Source organism: Acinonyx jubatus, chromosome B3, assembly GCF_027475565.1.
Source record: "Acinonyx jubatus isolate Ajub_Pintada_27869175 chromosome B3, VMU_Ajub_asm_v1.0, whole genome shotgun sequence".
NCBI lineage: Eukaryota > Metazoa > Chordata > Mammalia > Carnivora > Felidae > Acinonyx > Acinonyx jubatus.
The window spans coordinates 104,154,092-104,171,230 of NC_069386.1; the positions used below are offsets into that span (position 1 = coordinate 104,154,092).

At 42.8% G+C, this 17,139-nt stretch overlaps 1 protein-coding gene across 6 annotated transcripts in view; it reads left to right on the forward strand.

The window, feature by feature from the left end:
- Positions 1-17,139, forward strand: part of DAAM1 (dishevelled associated activator of morphogenesis 1) — a 174,296-nt gene that overhangs the window by 137,233 nt on the left and 19,924 nt on the right. For 3 of the 6 annotated variants that reach the window (XM_015071838.3, XM_027065825.2, XM_053224496.1), the window contains 4 exons: positions 2,467-2,496; positions 3,611-3,717; positions 11,230-11,314; positions 16,612-16,718. In XM_015071838.3, the coding sequence (XP_014927324.1) occupies positions 2,467-2,496; positions 3,611-3,717; positions 11,230-11,314; positions 16,612-16,718 (329 nt within the window). The remainder of the gene's footprint in view (positions 1-2,466; positions 2,497-3,610; positions 3,718-11,229; positions 11,315-16,611; positions 16,719-17,139) is intronic. The other 3 variants (XM_053224497.1, XM_027065826.2, XM_053224499.1) reach the window with 1 other exon arrangement.

Here is a 17,139-nt window from a genome sequence, read left to right on the forward strand (position 1 = left end):
CAGGGTTTTATATAAATATTATGCATTTAGGGGTGCCTGCGTGGCTCAGTCGGTTGAGCATTTGACTTTAGCTCAGGTCATGATCTCACCATTTGTGGGTTTGAGCCCTGCATCGGGCTCTGTGCTGACAGCTCAGAGCCTGGAGCCTGCTTCAGATTCTGTGTCTCCCCCCCTCTCTCTGCTTCTCCCCCTGTTCATGCTCTCTGTCTCAAAAATAAATAAAATTTTAAAAATATATTTTAATATTATGCATTTATATGAATAGTATGCATTTTTCTGGAGAGGGATCTCTACCTTTTGTCAGATTTGCAAAGGGATTGTAACCTCGAAAAAATTAAGAAATATCCAGGTAAGGATTATTATTACCTATAAACTGTTGAATCATTATGTCATTGAGGAACCTTATCCCTAGGAAGCTATCAGCATTGGTTCCTGAAAATTCGAGTCCCAACTTTTATTTTCCAAAGCCCTACACCAAAAATCATCTGGAAAAAGCAGACCTCCTGTTAGGTGATCCTATGGTGTTTGGCCCAAGCCAATTAGTGAATCATTTAAAGTTTCAAAAAGAATGTTAACTTATTTGAAAGAGGCCTGGAAGCATCATTATTTTTAACATGCCCATCTAATAAGCTTTGTGATTTTATTTTAAATGTGGTTAAAGGACCGTTAAAGAAGGGAAACCTTAAGGCTAACAGTAAACCACACTCTCCCATGGCATTCCTCATCATCACCTCTGCAAAGATAAGATGCATTACTTGGCCGCTTACTTCTGCTGCTGGCAACAAACGGGAGATCTTGACCAGCTGTTCTTCAACTCAATTAAAAAGAGAGCAATAGGAGAAAAAAAATGGACTTGATCATCAGCTTGAAAGATAGTTGTATGATACCTTCCAAGTATTGAGCTCATAAATATGTACGAGGTACCGTGCACATTGCTTTTTTACATGAATTACCATGTTTAGTCGTCACAGTAATAATCCAGTTGTTAATTCCATTTTGCAGATAGTAAGGCTGAGCTACAAACCTCACACCTAATTAATGATAGTTGCCTGATTCCACAGCCCACTATAGTCAAGGTCAGAAGTCTTAATTTTCTGACAGTGCAAACTTACGGAGAATAAGTTGCCAGAGAGCTTTGTAGAAGTTTCTTCTTTGAAGGCCAGACAGTAATAGCTGGATCTAAATTCAACTAGCAACTTGCCTCAGTAAGAGAGAAAAGTGGGATAAGATGACCTCACAGAGTTCACTTTGCCATAGTTCTTTCTGCCCTTGAAAGGAGAGGCTACTTTTACAGGGAAAGTGTCCTAAGGAGTTTGAGAATAGAAAACCTGGCTGTTGCAACTGGGACAAAAGAAAACTGTGACGTCAGAGTAGAAGAAAGGTTTCTTGTGGTTATCAACTTATTTTTAAATGCCGTTCTAGAAAAGCAATCCCTCCTTGTGTGGGAGGAGCAAAAGGAGGACACATTTTGTTTCCCACTGGAAGAATGATGTGAAACAGCTCATCTGTGTAAAATTGGCCTTGGCAGTGCTGCCAGGGCCAATGAGGCCTTAAGGAATCTGCTGAGCAACTGCTGGTCATGAAGCGGTTGGCCTGAGAGCTGGGGTGTGTTTTGCACCCTGAAGCTTTCTTCATTCCAGCATGGCAAAACCATGTAAAGAAGGCTGTAACTTTCTCTTAACATGTCAGTTACTTCTTCCTCTTTCTCTTCTTCACTCCAGATCTTGTCTGGAGTATTTCAGGAGGAGGCCGCAGGCCTTGTATCCTTGAACTTCCCTGAGGCAGTTGGGACAGGGCCACCAATGGCGGCACACAAACATGAATCACTTATTGTCTCTTAATTGCATGTTCGGTCTTTTTTCTCATACCTATCCATAGCACTGCCAGGCATTGTTTGGACTCTTGAGGGATACTGAGGGTTAATATTACTGACCTATGTTGCTGAACTTGTCTTTTGTCTTTTCTTAATCCTTCCTTATGACATAAGAAGACAGATTATTCCTGCCCCCATCCCCCCAAAAAAGCATATTTTGCTGGTAGGACATGACCATAGGAGTAGTTTCCTCAATTTGATGGAATTAATGGATATTTTTCTGCTTCAAGTGAAAATTGTCATGTTGAATAAATGGAGCCCATTCCTCTTTCAAAGAGAGTGTGTTCCTTTCCCAACTTGGGTCTTTCTGGGGTATTCTCAGTCCTTTCTTCTCCAAGTTTGATTTGCCGCCATTGGAAATGGTGCACAACACGTGTCCTCTACCCAGAATGCTTCGTACCGTGCCCTCATTGTATCTTCAGCCAGGCTCTCCCGTCTTCATCAACTCGCATTGCTCATCCTTGGGGCATAAATCCTCTCTTACCCTGTGTCACTGAGTTCCTTGACTGCTTTGACTTTCTCCCGTTTGTTGCTGTGATTTCTGAACTGCATGTATCTGATTTGCCTTTTCCATGCCTCTGCCATGGCTGTAGGATTTCTTTGTGAACAGTAACTCCAAGCAGGTAAGTGAGCAACTACCCAAACCTTGCTTAGTATAACTTCTTGGCTCACTGTAAGCTCAGAATGTCTTGGCCATCCTTTTTTTTTTTTTTTTTTTTCCTCCAGATAGTGTAATGCAATGCTTAGGTAATTCCACACTGGGTTTCAACTCTTAACTGATAATTAGCGGTGTGCTTGAAATCTCAGTATGATAGGAGACCGTTGAAGTTTGATCACCCAGTGCCTCTTACTATAAGCTCCATATTGTCTTTGTTTTTTCCCAAACTGTTAGTTCCAGAACTCTTTGCTTTCCTTACATATTTAAAATGCCATGATCCATGTTTAAAACTGATCCTGACCTCTAATAAAATCAAACTTGCTATTTATGAAGTTAGTCTGTATTTTCACCTTGATGCCCAGTTTACTCAAACAGTATTTTATATAGAATTTTTTTGTGCCTCTTCCACCATAAATTATGACTGGCCATCATTGCTTACAGCTTTTTGTACAGCGGCAGAGTATGGAAGTAGTGTTTTGTTGTTAATTCAAGTAATTGAACTAATGCCTTGAATTGCCCCCTCTCTGTTATCCATCAGGCTCCAGGGTAATGAAAGGTACCATCTGGGCTTGGGACCTTTCTGTTGCACATGAGGATGTTTGGGAGGATTTATTGTTTGGCTTTTTGAGTGCTCACGATGCAAATGGCTCCGGAGTGAATGGGCCCTGCAAATGGCCAGACTAGCAATGGCAAGCCTCAGCCGAGCTTGATTCATAGTGACAGTTCTTCTGTCTGCTATCCATAGGGATTTGGGGGACAAAAGGAGGGCACCACTCACTGATAATTTATGCACGCTTAGCATCTTCAACTTAGATGCACTTTGTTCTTCCAAAAATGCTTTTTCAAATGTGGGTGGTCAGCGTTTCTTATTATTTCCCTTTGTCAACTAGATTTTAGCCCTTCGTTTCAATTCTGCCACCTCCTTACACTCCCTCCCTCACCATCTCAGCTTTGCCTGTGTGTGTGTGTGTGTGTGTGTGTGTGTGTGTGTGTAAACAGAAAATATAAAGGAAAAGTGTGTGTCTGAAATCAGAATGTCCCTGTTTGACTTTGATGGATTTCTTTCATGCTCTTTATAGAAAGAAGCAGATGCCATTGATGACACTCTGAGTTCCAAACTTAAAGTCAAAGAACTTTCGGTGATTGATGGTCGGAGAGCTCAGAATTGCAACATCCTTCTATCGAGGTATTGTTGAAGTTGAATAAACATTTTTGGTAGGACCAACTTTTCTCTCTGGTGGCTCCAAACCATGTTTTTGTGCTTGTTCTTATAATCGGACTCTGCCAAGATTCAGTTCTTTGGATTCTCTTCCGTCTAAGGTGAGGAGAATTCGTGGTGCTTACTTTCCCTGAGCAGAATGTATCAGAGCTGGTTGCCTACTTTCTTAGTTTAATTTCCACAGACTTCTAAAGTTAAAGAGTGGAACGTTCCAAATCAATGTTTTCTTTTGTTTTGTTTTCCCAGAGAGCCTGTAAAATGGATTTTACCTTTATGTATATTTCCTGGCTTTAGAGGTATTTTGTGGGGTTTTTTTTGTTACTTATTATTTTTTTATTATATGAAATTTATTGTCAAATTAGTTTCCATACAACACCCAGTGCTCACCCCAAAAGATGCCCTCTTCAATGCCCATCACCTACCCTCCCCTCCCTCCCACCCCCCATCAGCCCTCAGTTTGTTTTCAGTTTTTAAGAGGTATTTTGATTAAGTAACATTTCCACAGAATCAGCAGCAACCATGAAAGCTCTTTGTTTTATTTTGCTTTTCAAAGTCACCTTTTTATACTTAGAGTTTATGTGATTTCATGCTCTTTTTGAGACATTTTTATGACTAAACAGATATGTAAATCTCAAGCCCCAGTGAAATGCTAATTTACCCATTTCAGCCCTGTTCAGAAATCTTTCTCATAATTAGTGAACCATCACGGCCTTGGAACTTGAAAAGAAGAAAGGAAATTTGGGAGGCTGAAATCTGCTTATAGCTTCAGGCACTGTGTCTGTCATCCCGGGCATTTCAAGTAGCTTTTCTGTATCTAATTTCTTCTTTTCTCTAAAAGGAACTTTTATGTCACGCAAAGATACCTAATGCTTTTGAGGTGAACGAAGATCTAAAGAATCCTGGGTTGGGGGGCATTAAGTATAAGTCCCATTGGTCACGTTCTGGAAAGAATGTCGTGTATGTGTTAAAGCTGGCGTGAGGTGGCTGCTCTTTCAGGGAGCGCAGGGAGGGAGAGTAGCAGTCTTTATTTTTCAGATGATCTTACAGTGAGTTTCTTTTAACACCAAGTGCTGCTGCTTGGTTTACAGCACGGAGCTTGATTATTAGCCAGATATATATTACTTTAGGGAGCAAATGTTTCTTTTGGTAAAAGAGAAACTGAAGCTTAGTGAGATCCCTGAATTTTAATACAACTAGGAAGGTAACATGAACCCTCCTGTTAGCATTTCATTTCTGCCTCTGGCTGGAAGCTGTGTAAATGTCCAGGCCCTGTACTTAGCCCCCCTTTTTCTCCCTGAACACATGCTGATGAAGATACCAACGAAATAATCTGAAGGTCTACTTATTTCTCTTCTACAGTATCTATAATCTGTTTTGTTACAACTTCTTTTTATAAATAACATTATTAATAGTGAAGTTAAATGAAAATTTGGGGAAAGGTTTTTTTTGTTTGTTTTTTTCCTAAAGCCTGGAATTTCTGCCTATATCTTGTGCTTTTGCAGTCTGGAGGAACACTTTTTAAACAACTTGACAAAGGGAGCTATCACTGAATTCCTATAGTATTTAAGTGCTCGTAGGAGCAAAATCTATGACCTAGTTCTTCATAGACAGATTATTCTCAGTACGAGATGTCAACGAGGGTCATAACACTAACACTAGCTATAGATAAGGTTCCAGTTCTTTCTGGCAAACTTCCCATCCCATTATTGAAGGAATTATTTCGTATTTGTGGTATATAATTCCCTTGTTACCTTAAAAGTGTCAGAGCCTAAGGTGACTTAGAACTTGAGCGTATCTAAACTCTCTCTGGAAGATAATTTTAAGAAATTGCCTTGTATCTGTTAAATTATCTATTAAAATCCAATTTAATGAATAAGTGTCATTATAACGAGCATAATTAAAAAGCATATTATACGTAACAAGGTAATTTTGAGTCCCAGTTGACCTTGTGGTAATTAGACGTTATGGATCAGGTTCTAAAATGTTCTTTCCCACAGAGGATTCAGCCCCACATGCTTTTCTTTTCCATGATCAATAGTTTTACTCTTGCCAGGAAAGCAGAGGACCGACCTGTAATGTGCTGTGTGGCAAAGGTAACAGAAATAAAGCAGATTGAGTTCTAATTTGGGTTGTATCTAGCTGTTTAACCAGTCAGTAGTTCACCTTGTTTTCATTCTCCCGTTTTCGCTGGCAACGCCTTACCACACGTGAAAGGAGCTAGGGGCGGAAAGGAAGGAAGAGATCTTAGAGTTACCACTTTGGAGCACTGACTTGCCTGGCACTACGTGGGGTGCCATAGAATGCACCACGACTTTAGGTAGCACTGCTGCCTTTGAAAGCTCGTGGCTATTTGGAGAAGAAAAACACCACCAGCAAGATGACTTGTGAACAGCTCAGGCCCGGACTGATCCAACCGGAAGGAGCCAGGAGCTGAGCTGAGTGAGGACACCGACGGGGCTCAGAAGAGAAAGTGGGTCTCAAAGGGTGATAGCAATTACATGGCGTGGGGTCGAGAGGCAGTTCCAAGGAGGCGCACAGCAGAAGCCAAGGCACTGGGGGTGGAGGGGTGGGGGAGGTGCAGGGGGTCGATGCACAACTAATACAGAGAGCCCTGCAATTGTAGCAGTCATCAGTCATAACAAATGGGACTGGGCAAGAGAGCCTGTGATCCATGCCGCGTGCCTTCGTTAAGGGTACCAGTCAGCCCAAGCTCCAGCCGCACCCTCCTCGTCTATAAAATGGAGATCGTGAAAGCAGTGGCCTTGCAGTAGGCCCTCTCGATGTGAGAGAGCTAGACCCAGCGCATGTGCAGTAGCAGCAGAGAACCTGCATGGAGTAGTTGCTCGTTTAGTGGCCTGTTAACATGCCTGTGGGATCGGGAATTGGTGCAAATTGTTCAGGACGACACTTTGTTTTAAGAAGGTTTGAAGTTTGCCCTCTGCGGTTTGCAGGACAGGTTGGAAAGGGTGGCGACCTGGAGGCCACAGCGGCCGGCCACTAGATGGGTTCTCCCTTATGGCCAGGTGCGACCCCGCGAGAGAATTGAGAGACCGCCCTCAGCAGTACTTGGAGACGGTTTTGTGCACGTGGACGATGAACAGGAATGTTTCCAAGTTGATGTCAAGATTTCCTGCCTTTCCACACTTACTTTCTCCTTTTCTGCTGATTTCGTTCCCCAAGACTGGTGACCCTCTCCATTTCTTACCTTGCTGACAAGAAGTTTAATCCTCAGCAACACAGTCATCACACCAGATTCCACCTTGAGATAAGCCTGTGACGGATTCCGTGGGGGATGTTTCATAAGCACATATGTCCGCAGCGCTTGGTTATCCTTAAACGCTCTTCCTTACTCCCACACCGCAGAAGTTAGCGGACCCTTTGGTCAGGCACCTGCCACAGCCCTGCCTGGAGTGAAGTCAGTCGGGAGGAAGCCCCTCCCTGCCCCACAGGCTGAACAGGGAAGGGAAGTGAGGGCCCTTCACACTGGGCTTGCAGCCTCAGTGGCCAGGGTCACTTGCAGCTCCTGGAGGGGAGGCTGCCTGGAAAGTGTGAGTTTGAAGCAGAAGCTCCAGGCCACGAGGGACCCCGCTTTCCCAGACTGGAGAAGAGAGTGTCGGAATGGACAGGACATTCCTTAAACTAAGAACGCTCACTTCAGGCCTGGGCAGGGTGAGCAACAACCTACTGGGTATCTATAGGTGACATGTGGCAATTTAAAATTCGCCCTGCTTTATTCCCTGAAACAGACTTCTCCCTTCCGAAATAAAGAAAGAAACTTGGAAGCTGGTTTATATTGCCAAATGGACCCACCTAAAATACACTTTTATGAAGTGTTCTGCCGTTCTTTTTTTTCCAGATGCTCACTTAACATGGCAGCCCGGGGTGCAGTAAAGCACAAAAAGCTACTTTAAAGTAGGGGGATTTGGCTTAAATCCACTGAAGCAGAGCTAAGGCTGATCTCGCCATCCATCCCTAACTTACTTTAATTACGCCTGGATGTTCCAATTCTCTTGGCAAATTTTTGAAATACTTGAGTGCAGCAAGGTAGACTTAAATACTGTTTTAAAATGGCCGATTTGTTTCCTGCCTTGTAAAGAAAGTTGAAGTGGATGTCTCAAACGTTGCCACCCTCCAGCACACCAGAACACTGCCAAGCTTTAAAAGCAATTAAAACGTTAGGATTGGTAGGGTCCTTAAATTACAGAGATTAGCGACTCATTCTGTGGATGACAGATGATACTAAGAACTCGGGCAACCTACAGAACCATCCCAGAGGGCGGAGTACCCTTCTCCCCTTTCCCCAAGGGTACAGTTTCTTTGTCTGCTCCAACAGGCCACGTGCAAGGCCGTATGTTGACAGGTAGATTTTCTTAAGTACTATCCATTAAAGTCTCAAGTCTCTTTGTGGGACACATAAAGAGAAACCAAAATTGTTATGAATTAGAGCTAGTGTTTAGTCCAGACAGCCTCTGGGGGTTGAGAAGCATAAATATATACAATTTCAAAAGCAAGGAGTTCTGCACTCCATATGGGGAACTAATGAAATGCAAATCTGATACTTCAAGTATTGTTCTCACTCTGATTTTCAACTCCTTTTCTTTTAAATGTAAAACAGAAGGACTCAGCAGAACCACACCATAAAGTAGTTTCTTCAGCTCAGTGTGAAAAGGACACAGAACTAATTTATTTTTTTCTTATAAGTGGAGCTTTTCTCATGATGCCTATAGATGTTTCCACGGCCGGTTGGTTTTCATTAGTGGCAGTTTCAACCTTCCTTAGCATTCCTCTTCCTTGGCCTTGCATGGCTGGACTGTGGTGTTCGCTCTTAACTGACTCATGAACCTTTAGTGTTCTGGGACTGAGGGCTACCCAGAGCCTGTACGGTGACGCCAGCATTATGGTTTTTACCCATGCCAACTTAGCTAGATTGTTCCAGTTAAAGTTTGAGGGTTTTCCATCACGATGTCCTGGTGAAAATGTTTGTGGGGCAATGATTGTCCCAAGAATGACTAAAACAATCTAAAGAAGTCTGCCCAGGTCTAGGGAATTATGATGGCACCCTACCTCAGACTAGGCGATAGAGTGGATCTCATTTTAGAACATGGGCAATTTTCTCCCGTTGCCTACATGCTATATTTGGATTTGAAAACATGAGATGAAAGAGAATGGTACTACTGGGGCACCTGAGTGGCTCAGTCGTTTAAGCTTCTGACTTCAGCTCAGGTCATTATCTCATAGTTTGTGAGTTTGAGCCCCACATTGGGTGCTACCAGCAGAGAGCCTTCTTCGATCCTCTATCCCTCTTTCTCTGCCCCTTCCCCCCCAAAACAAACAAACAAACAAACAAAACACAGTACTAGTACAATAGGATTGACAAATTTGTTCCTTCCCTTTCCTACTTATCGGCACACGAAACAATATTCAGCATAAATAGCAGGATAGATGGTTTTAATGAGATCATGTCAAAATCTAGAGAAAAGGACAAGCCGAGTTGTCCAAAGTGGGGTGTGTGTTGTCCAGCTCTACCCCCAGGGTTCTTTCCTCCTCCTGTGGCCTTTGTGCCCCGCCCCCTTCCCCACATTCATGCTGCCCCCTCGTTTATCTGTGAGAGCGGCAGTAGCCATGTGTGCTTTCATACCCATGTGTCTTGAGTGTTTCACTTACCATTTGATTCTCCCAAATGTTACAGCCACCTTTAAAATAAGAACCCTATCTTCTAATTCTTGTTTAACATTTCCGGGCCTAATGGATGTTGTGTACAGAGAGGAAACTCCAGTGAAATAATGGCTGTGGGAGTGCTTGGGGAAGTGTTCGTAATAGCCCTACTAAGCGCTGTGTGAGAATGTATAGGTTACAGAAGTACTGCTGCTTTTTTGTCCCCAGTGTAGAAAAGTCTGTTGGAAAGTGAGACACCTAGTTTATGAGCTTTATCTATGGACAGGCAGTGCGTAGTGCTTTACATGCATTATTTCACTCCATAGATGAGAAAACTTAAGACTTTTTTTTTTTTCTGAGTTATTTAATTATTTATTTATTTTGAGAGAGAGAGAGAGAGAGAGAAAGGGCATGAGTAGTGGAGGGGCAAAGAGAGAGAATCCCAAGCAGGCTCTGCACTGTCAGTGCAGAGCCCGATGCAGGGCTCGAAACCACGAACCGTGAGATCATGACCTGAGCCAAAACCAAGAGTAGGACACTTAACCAACTGAGCCACCCAGGCACCCTGAGAAAACTAAGGCTTAAGGAGAACTTGACCCGAGGGTCACACTGGCCAGGAAGCGTCACACGGGACTGAGGCCCAGTCTGATGCCAAAGCTCCCACCTTCAAATATTCCGTGTGAAGGCTTTATGTCTTGCTCTGTATTTGTGTGTTTATGTCTTCATCTCCAGGCCAAAATGTGATTTTTCTTGAAGATCATAGACTAGAGGAACAGACAAATAACGTTAATATGCCACTTTAATAGTAGCTTAATAAAGAAGTAAGATATTTTTAAGTAAGTCTGGATCTAATGCTTACAAATAGAACAAAAGAATGACTCTATTTTTCTAGCTAATAATCTGGTTAAGATTCCCCCCCCCCCCAGTTTAGACTATTGATTGTGTCTAATAAAAACACATTTTTACAAGTACATTTTAACTTCATGACTTTCTTCGTAGTCAACACTTGTCCTGACATAATCAAGCCATAAGTCCTTAAATTAGTTAATCATATAAATTTATGGTAAACAGAAAACATATTTGTGGTTTTGCTTAAATTCTTCCCTATTAGATATTAACTAGATAAACAGATTTGTAAAAGGAATTTGGGATTGGGAATCAGGAGTTTCAAGTTTGTGTTAGGTACTGCCACTTTCCATATGTTTGACCTTGGGCAAATCAGCCATTCCGAGCCTCCCGTTGTCCCTCCGTTAAAAAAAAAAAAAAAAAAAAAAATCATAGTTATTTTAAACCTCCAATGAAATATTATATGTGAAAACTCCTCAACCATGAAGTGCCTTACACTTACATTCTATTCCATGTATTAACTATTCAACTTTTTGACAGTAACAGATTCCAACCTTTTTTAAATCCATTTTTAATCTGAAAGCAGACTTTGAACATTCCTGATGAATAGTCAAGAATTCAGTTTTCCTCTTCCGTCTAGAATTCATGGATGCTGTATATTAAAGAGATAAGTTGGATCTAGGTGTTTTCCCTGTTTCTCATCCTCCGATCCCTTACATAAGGAAACTAAACAATAGAACATAACAGCTCTGTTCTCTTTGTCAGCAGAGCATTACAAAGTCCTGAAAGAATGTTAAAGCAGTTTCAGAATACTATTTTTAGGTGCAATATTGTCAGGAAATAAGCTTTCACTAAGAGATTTTGAGAAGAACGGTTCTTGAAAGTCAGCAGCTGGAGTAGCAAAATGAATGATCTTGCATTAAATTTTAATACCCGTGCCAATATTGTTAACAACAAAATAAAATACTCTTTCTCCAGGTTGAAATTGTCCAATGATGAAATCAAACGGGCAATTCTAACAATGGACGAGCAGGAAGATCTGCCCAAGGACATGTTGGAACAGGTGAGCTGCCAGACATATTTCAGAGCGTAAGCGACGACTGGCTTTCAGCAGGGAGTGGGATACTGAGAAAATCTGGTTGCCGCTGGTGGACAGTTTCCTCATCTCTGAACCAACGTTGAATGTGGCTCTCTTAGGAGATTTTATCCTCCCATTGCCCCTCAAAATGATGGGTGAGAAGGAAGGTCACGAGTTTGTCAAATGCCTGAGACCCACAATGCCAGATTCTGTCCCTCATGCTGCAAGTAAGGTATTATGCCTTCAGAGGTCATGCAAATCTACTAGCTTTTGGGAAGTGTTTGACAGGAGTATGGAGAATCTCACTCGCATTATGAGGTCACAGACTGCTACGTAAACTGATTCATTATGGAATCCTTAATACAGTTTGTGTCTTGGCCTTGACTCGCCATTCCTACACCACAGGAGCTACCGTTACACCCCCAGCTCTGTCACCTGCATCGAAATCAGTAGTGTTAGCCGTGGCCGGGCAAGCTGAATGTGGTGACTTCACGCTTTCCGTGCAGCCTTTCTATAACATGCTCTGCAGCCATTCCAACTCAGTTACGTGTTTCTCTGCAGCTTTCTTCAGTTGTTACCCAAATGACATTGTTGTGGAACTAGCACATGCTTCCGGGGTTATTACCTGCTTCTTGGTCTGGACCTGAATTTTTCTATGCTTTGTGGAGATAGCCTCCATGCTCTGAGAATGTTCTGTCTGCTTGTCTCATTGTCCGTAGGACATAATCCTATTTTGAGTGATTTCGCTCAAGAGGTCCACGTCCCTTAGTGCCAGGTCCTCCAAAAGTTAACTGTGGATGCCGGTGATGGTGATGCCAGGCTGGACTGGGTGTCTCATCCGTAGGCAGACTCGGCTCCCAGAAGCAGAGGAAAAGTCTGTTTGGCGTTACTAACAGTGATCCTGGGTGGCATGGCCGCTCCGGGTGGAGTGCCTGTCTGCTTGTGCATTTTCTGTCGTGTTCTCACTGGTGTCATAAAAGGCCTCAGACGCAGAGCAGCGAGTGATGGCTGAAGGGTCGCCACACCTCCGTGCACCAGCCCCACCTGAAACCTGCTACTGGCATTGTCCTGGGGAAGGCCTCACACTTGGCAGTGGAATAACTTTTCGTGCTGTCCTTTGTAATTTTGTGTTTTTTTTACATTTATTTCTTTTTGAGAGACAGAGCGTGAGCGGGGGAGGGGCAGAGAGAGAGGGAGACACAGAGTCCGAAGCAGGCTCTAGGCTGTCAGCACAGAGCTTGAAGCGGAGCTTGAACCCACGGACCATGAGATCATGACCTGAGCTAAAGTCGGACGCTTAACTGACTGAGCCACCCAGGTGCCCCCATGCTGTCCTTTTTGAGGTTTGACTTAGTTATCAATACTTAATAACTATATACCGAGCCTATTGGGATACTTTGTGTACAAATAGTTTAAAGGTGTTTCCTAAACCAAAAATTAATTTTTAGAGCAGTTAACAGCTTCCTTGCACATACTTTCTCTTCTTCTCTTTCTCCACCTAGCAAGAGTCTCCACCCAGAGGTGCAGCCCAGCTCCCCTCTGCCCCTCTCTGGCCCCCAGGTGACCCTGCATGCTAGTTGCCTGCATCAGAAGCTGCTCACACAGAGGGAAGAACTGTGCAGAAAACTGCTTTGGTCCTTAGGCCTTTAGCCCCTATTGACAAGGTCGTATGTTTAAAATTCCACAAGATCTGTTTACTGTGAAATTGCATCCAGCGAAATTCCTCCTTGAGGGAAGGGATTTCAAAATCTTGCCAAAAGGGCTTGCCGTGCAAATAGAATGTACTTCAAATAAATACAAGGAAGAAAATCAATGTACTGATGCAGAATCTGGCCCAGTGGGATACTTTTGACCTGGTCTCCCCCGATAATTCTGTGTGTGTTACTCTCTGGTCTTCTATCACACTCTTTCTTCTCCTTCTCATTCCACTGTTCTTCCTCTGCTTCCTCGTCCTTCACACAGCACTTCTCCCAGACAAGCTCTGAAGCTAACATCGCTTTACTCTTAATTATGACTCATATTTGAACCACATTCCTTCCTTCCTTTCCTTTTTTAGCTGCTGAGCTCAGAACTCAGACGAGATTAATACAGTCTTTCTTGGAATACGTACCTTTCTCCTTATTCCCGGGTGTTCGTCTAACTCTTCAGCCCTCTCTTAAAACTACCCACACACAGTCTGTCACTCGACTCTTCTTTGGGAAGGTCTGAACCTTTAGCAGGTGCCTCTTAACAGTGTTCTGTACAAAAGAGAGCTAGTGGTTGTGTTATCGTGAACAGGGCTGTGGACTTTGCACAACCAGTGCGTGTGTCACGGGGGGAGGGGGAATCCCTGACACTAGACCTGAGTTTCCTTGCCCAGTAGATAAAAATCCAAACTGAAGGGAAAAAACAAGTCTTTGTCTCTCTCTTCCTTCTCCCTTCTCCTTGTCTTACTACCTTCCTTCTGCACTGAGGAAAAGCTAGAAGATACTTGTCCTGTCCACTGGCACCATTTGAACACAGGAACACAAATGCCTAGAAGCTATCAGGCCACCAGACCCATGAACGCACTGGCATCTGCATCCACTACATCCCACTAGGAAAGAGGGGGTGTCCCTGGGCTCTGCTCTAGCCCAGCCCTTTCTTCTGCTCAGGGACCCAGCCAGATCAGAGGACTGCCCTTCTCCTAGATCGTACGCCTTTCCCTCTTGACTCTTAACTTGTTCGTGTCTCAGCCTTCCACAAAACAGCTTTTAATACCACATTCCACGTAGCCACCATCCTCTCTCTTTCTCAATATAAGCAAAGTTCTTGAAAGCTTGTCCACACTCGCCTCCTGTTCACTCTTCCTCACCTCCCTAAAGCTGTTTTCACTAAGGACTCACCACTTCCTTATTGCCAAAGCCAGGAGGCACTTTGCAGTCCTTATCTTCCTTGATTTGTTGGTGGTATGCAACACCAATGGCCACTTGCTCCATGATGAAATGCTTTTCTTTGGCATTTCATTGTCTCCTCTGAAGATTGCTCCTCTTGTCCTCATTCCTCAAAAGCTGGCTTCTCTCCAGCCCTGCTTTGTTTCTCTTGGTGGTTCCCCTGGTTACCTCACTCTCATCCATGCATGTTACAACCAATATCAATGCTTTGTCTTTCAAATAGATCTCTTTAGGATGTCACACCCATTTGTCCACCTGCCTAGGAATCACTCTTGGTTCTCTTGCCAGTATTGCAAGCACTAAACTCACTTTCTCAAAACCCACCCTCTCTCCTCCAGCCATCTCTTCCTCGATTTCCTGTTACACTCCATGTACTTTGTTGCCTAAGCCAAAAGTCTGGACCTCATCCTTTTGACCCTCTACCATAAACCATCCATCAGCAAGTCAGGCCAGTTGTATGCTATACACATATACCTGTATGCTATACAGGCCAGTCAACCCCCACCTAAATAGCTCTAGAATCTACTCACTATCCAATCCAGGCCTCTGCCCTCTCTCACCTGGACTACTACAGCAACAGTCTAATGCCAACCCCCTAATACTTTTGATCCTTTCTAGTTCTTTCTCCATTCTATGAGCATGGTGGTCTTTTTACAATGCAAATTCACTCTCCTACCTAAGATTTTAAGCTACACCCCAGTGCCCACATAAAGACTGAACTTCTTACAAGGTCCTTGCTGCTACCTGGCCTTGACCCCTGCTGCCATTGCAGCTGTCCTTCTACTTGCATAAATGCTGTGCCACCCATTCCAGACCCTGCCACTTGATATGCACTCTGTCTGGAATATATTTACAACCGCATACCATTCACCTGGAGTTCTAGTTCTTTCTCTGCTGGTGGCATCCAGACTGACTGCCTTTTCTGAGGTCCCTTATTTAAATCCAACAAACTTTGGAAACCTACTAAATGAACCATCCAAATGCCAGCTTCAAGTTATGGGGAGGATCTTGGGGTTCAGAGGGTCAATGTCATTAAAAAAATGTATATATCCAAGGGCATTTGATCCAGAAAATAGCACACATGGTCAGGCTGTGTTACAAATACATCTATTTGTAACTTTAAAGGAAATCAGACACAGAGTACTTTTTCAACTTTAAATATTATTGTTATTTCTTCCACATTCCATGCTCATTTATTCCTCCAAAATAAAATAATGGAATCAACAACTTCAAATCCTGATGTTTTTCTCATCCATCTTTTTTACATGGAACAAAAAATGAGATGGAATTAGATAAGCCAGAGAAATAAACAAAATTGAATGGAAAATACACATAGAATTACTCATTCTAGCATGATGTAATAGAAAAAAGCATTGAGCTGGCAGTCAAGAGACCTAAGTTCTATTTCTGATGAATACATGAATTTTCTTTGTAATCCTGGGTAAGTGGTTTAATCTCTCTGGACCTCAGTTTTATCATCTACTTGATGAGAGCATTGAATCTCCGAAGTCCTCTAATGGTCTATGCGAAGCAGATACTGCTACAGGGCTTACACGATCTGATTTGAGAGACAGTATAGAACAGAAAGGTGCCATAAACGAATCTTACACCAATGAGTAAAAAAAGGAAAGTGTTTTGAATATTTGAATAATATTTCATTGAAATATTATTGACATACATCACTGTATAAATTTAAAGTGTATAGCATAATAGTTTGACACTTACAAATGTGAAATGATTATCATAATACGTTTAGCATCTGTCATGTCCTATAGATACAATAAAAAAGGAAAAAAAGAAAAACATTTCTTCCTTGTAATGAGAACGCTTAGAATTGACCTTCCTAACAACTTCTCTGTATGTTATACAGCAGCGTTAGCTATCATCATGCTGTACATTCTATCCCTAGAACTTAATGTATCTGGTAACTGGAAGTTGGTACCTTTGGACCACCTAACTGGAAAGATTTAATCACGTAGCATATCTTTTTTTTTTTTTTTTTAATTTTTTTTCAACGTTTATTTATTTTTGGGACAGTGAGAGACAGAGCATGAACAGGGGAGGGGCAGAGAGAGAGGGAGACAGAATTGGAAACAGGCTCCAGGCTCTGAGCCATCAGCCCAGAGCCTGACGCGGGGCTCGAACTCACGGACCGTGAGATCGTGACCTGGCTGAAGTCGGACGCTTAACCGACTGCGCCACCCAGGCGCCCCAATCACGTAGCATATCTTAACAATGACCCGGAAGTAGCACTTCTAAATGAAACCAAAGTTACAGTCTTGTCTTAGGGCAAATTAACGGAAAGAGTGAAAAATTACTGCAATAATTCCGTTATAAACTTCAGTTCTAATACTTGTGTGTACTTTTTAGCTCTTGAAATTTGTTCCCGAAAAAAGTGACATTGACCTGTTGGAGGAACATAAACATGAACTGGATCGCATGGCCAAGGCTGACAGGTTCCTTTTTGAGATGAGCCGGTGAGTTTGGAAATGCATAAAATGTGAACATGCCCTCTACCTTTCTAAGGAAGTTAAACTTTCAATCCTGGTTGAATTATTTGGGCCAATAACCTGGCTTAACTTGAAGCCTTTTTAAATTGCAAAATCTTCTGAAGCCTGAGTTGTGTGGAATTTGTTTTGTTCATGTGAGTTCTTGCCCATGGGCGAACCAGGGTTAGGGCTTCTTCACAATTACCTCTATTTCTGGACCTAAACAGGTCATAACTTTTCCTGGTTCCTGTCGGGGTCATTCTCCTTACCACTTTGACTTCTTGGAATCGTATCTCACTCCTCTCTGTACCTCAGCATCTCAAAAAATAGACTCAGCAATGTCGACCTAGAGCCCACATTACTGAACTGCTAGGGTCTGCATGTCAAATCCTGACCCATGCAGACATCT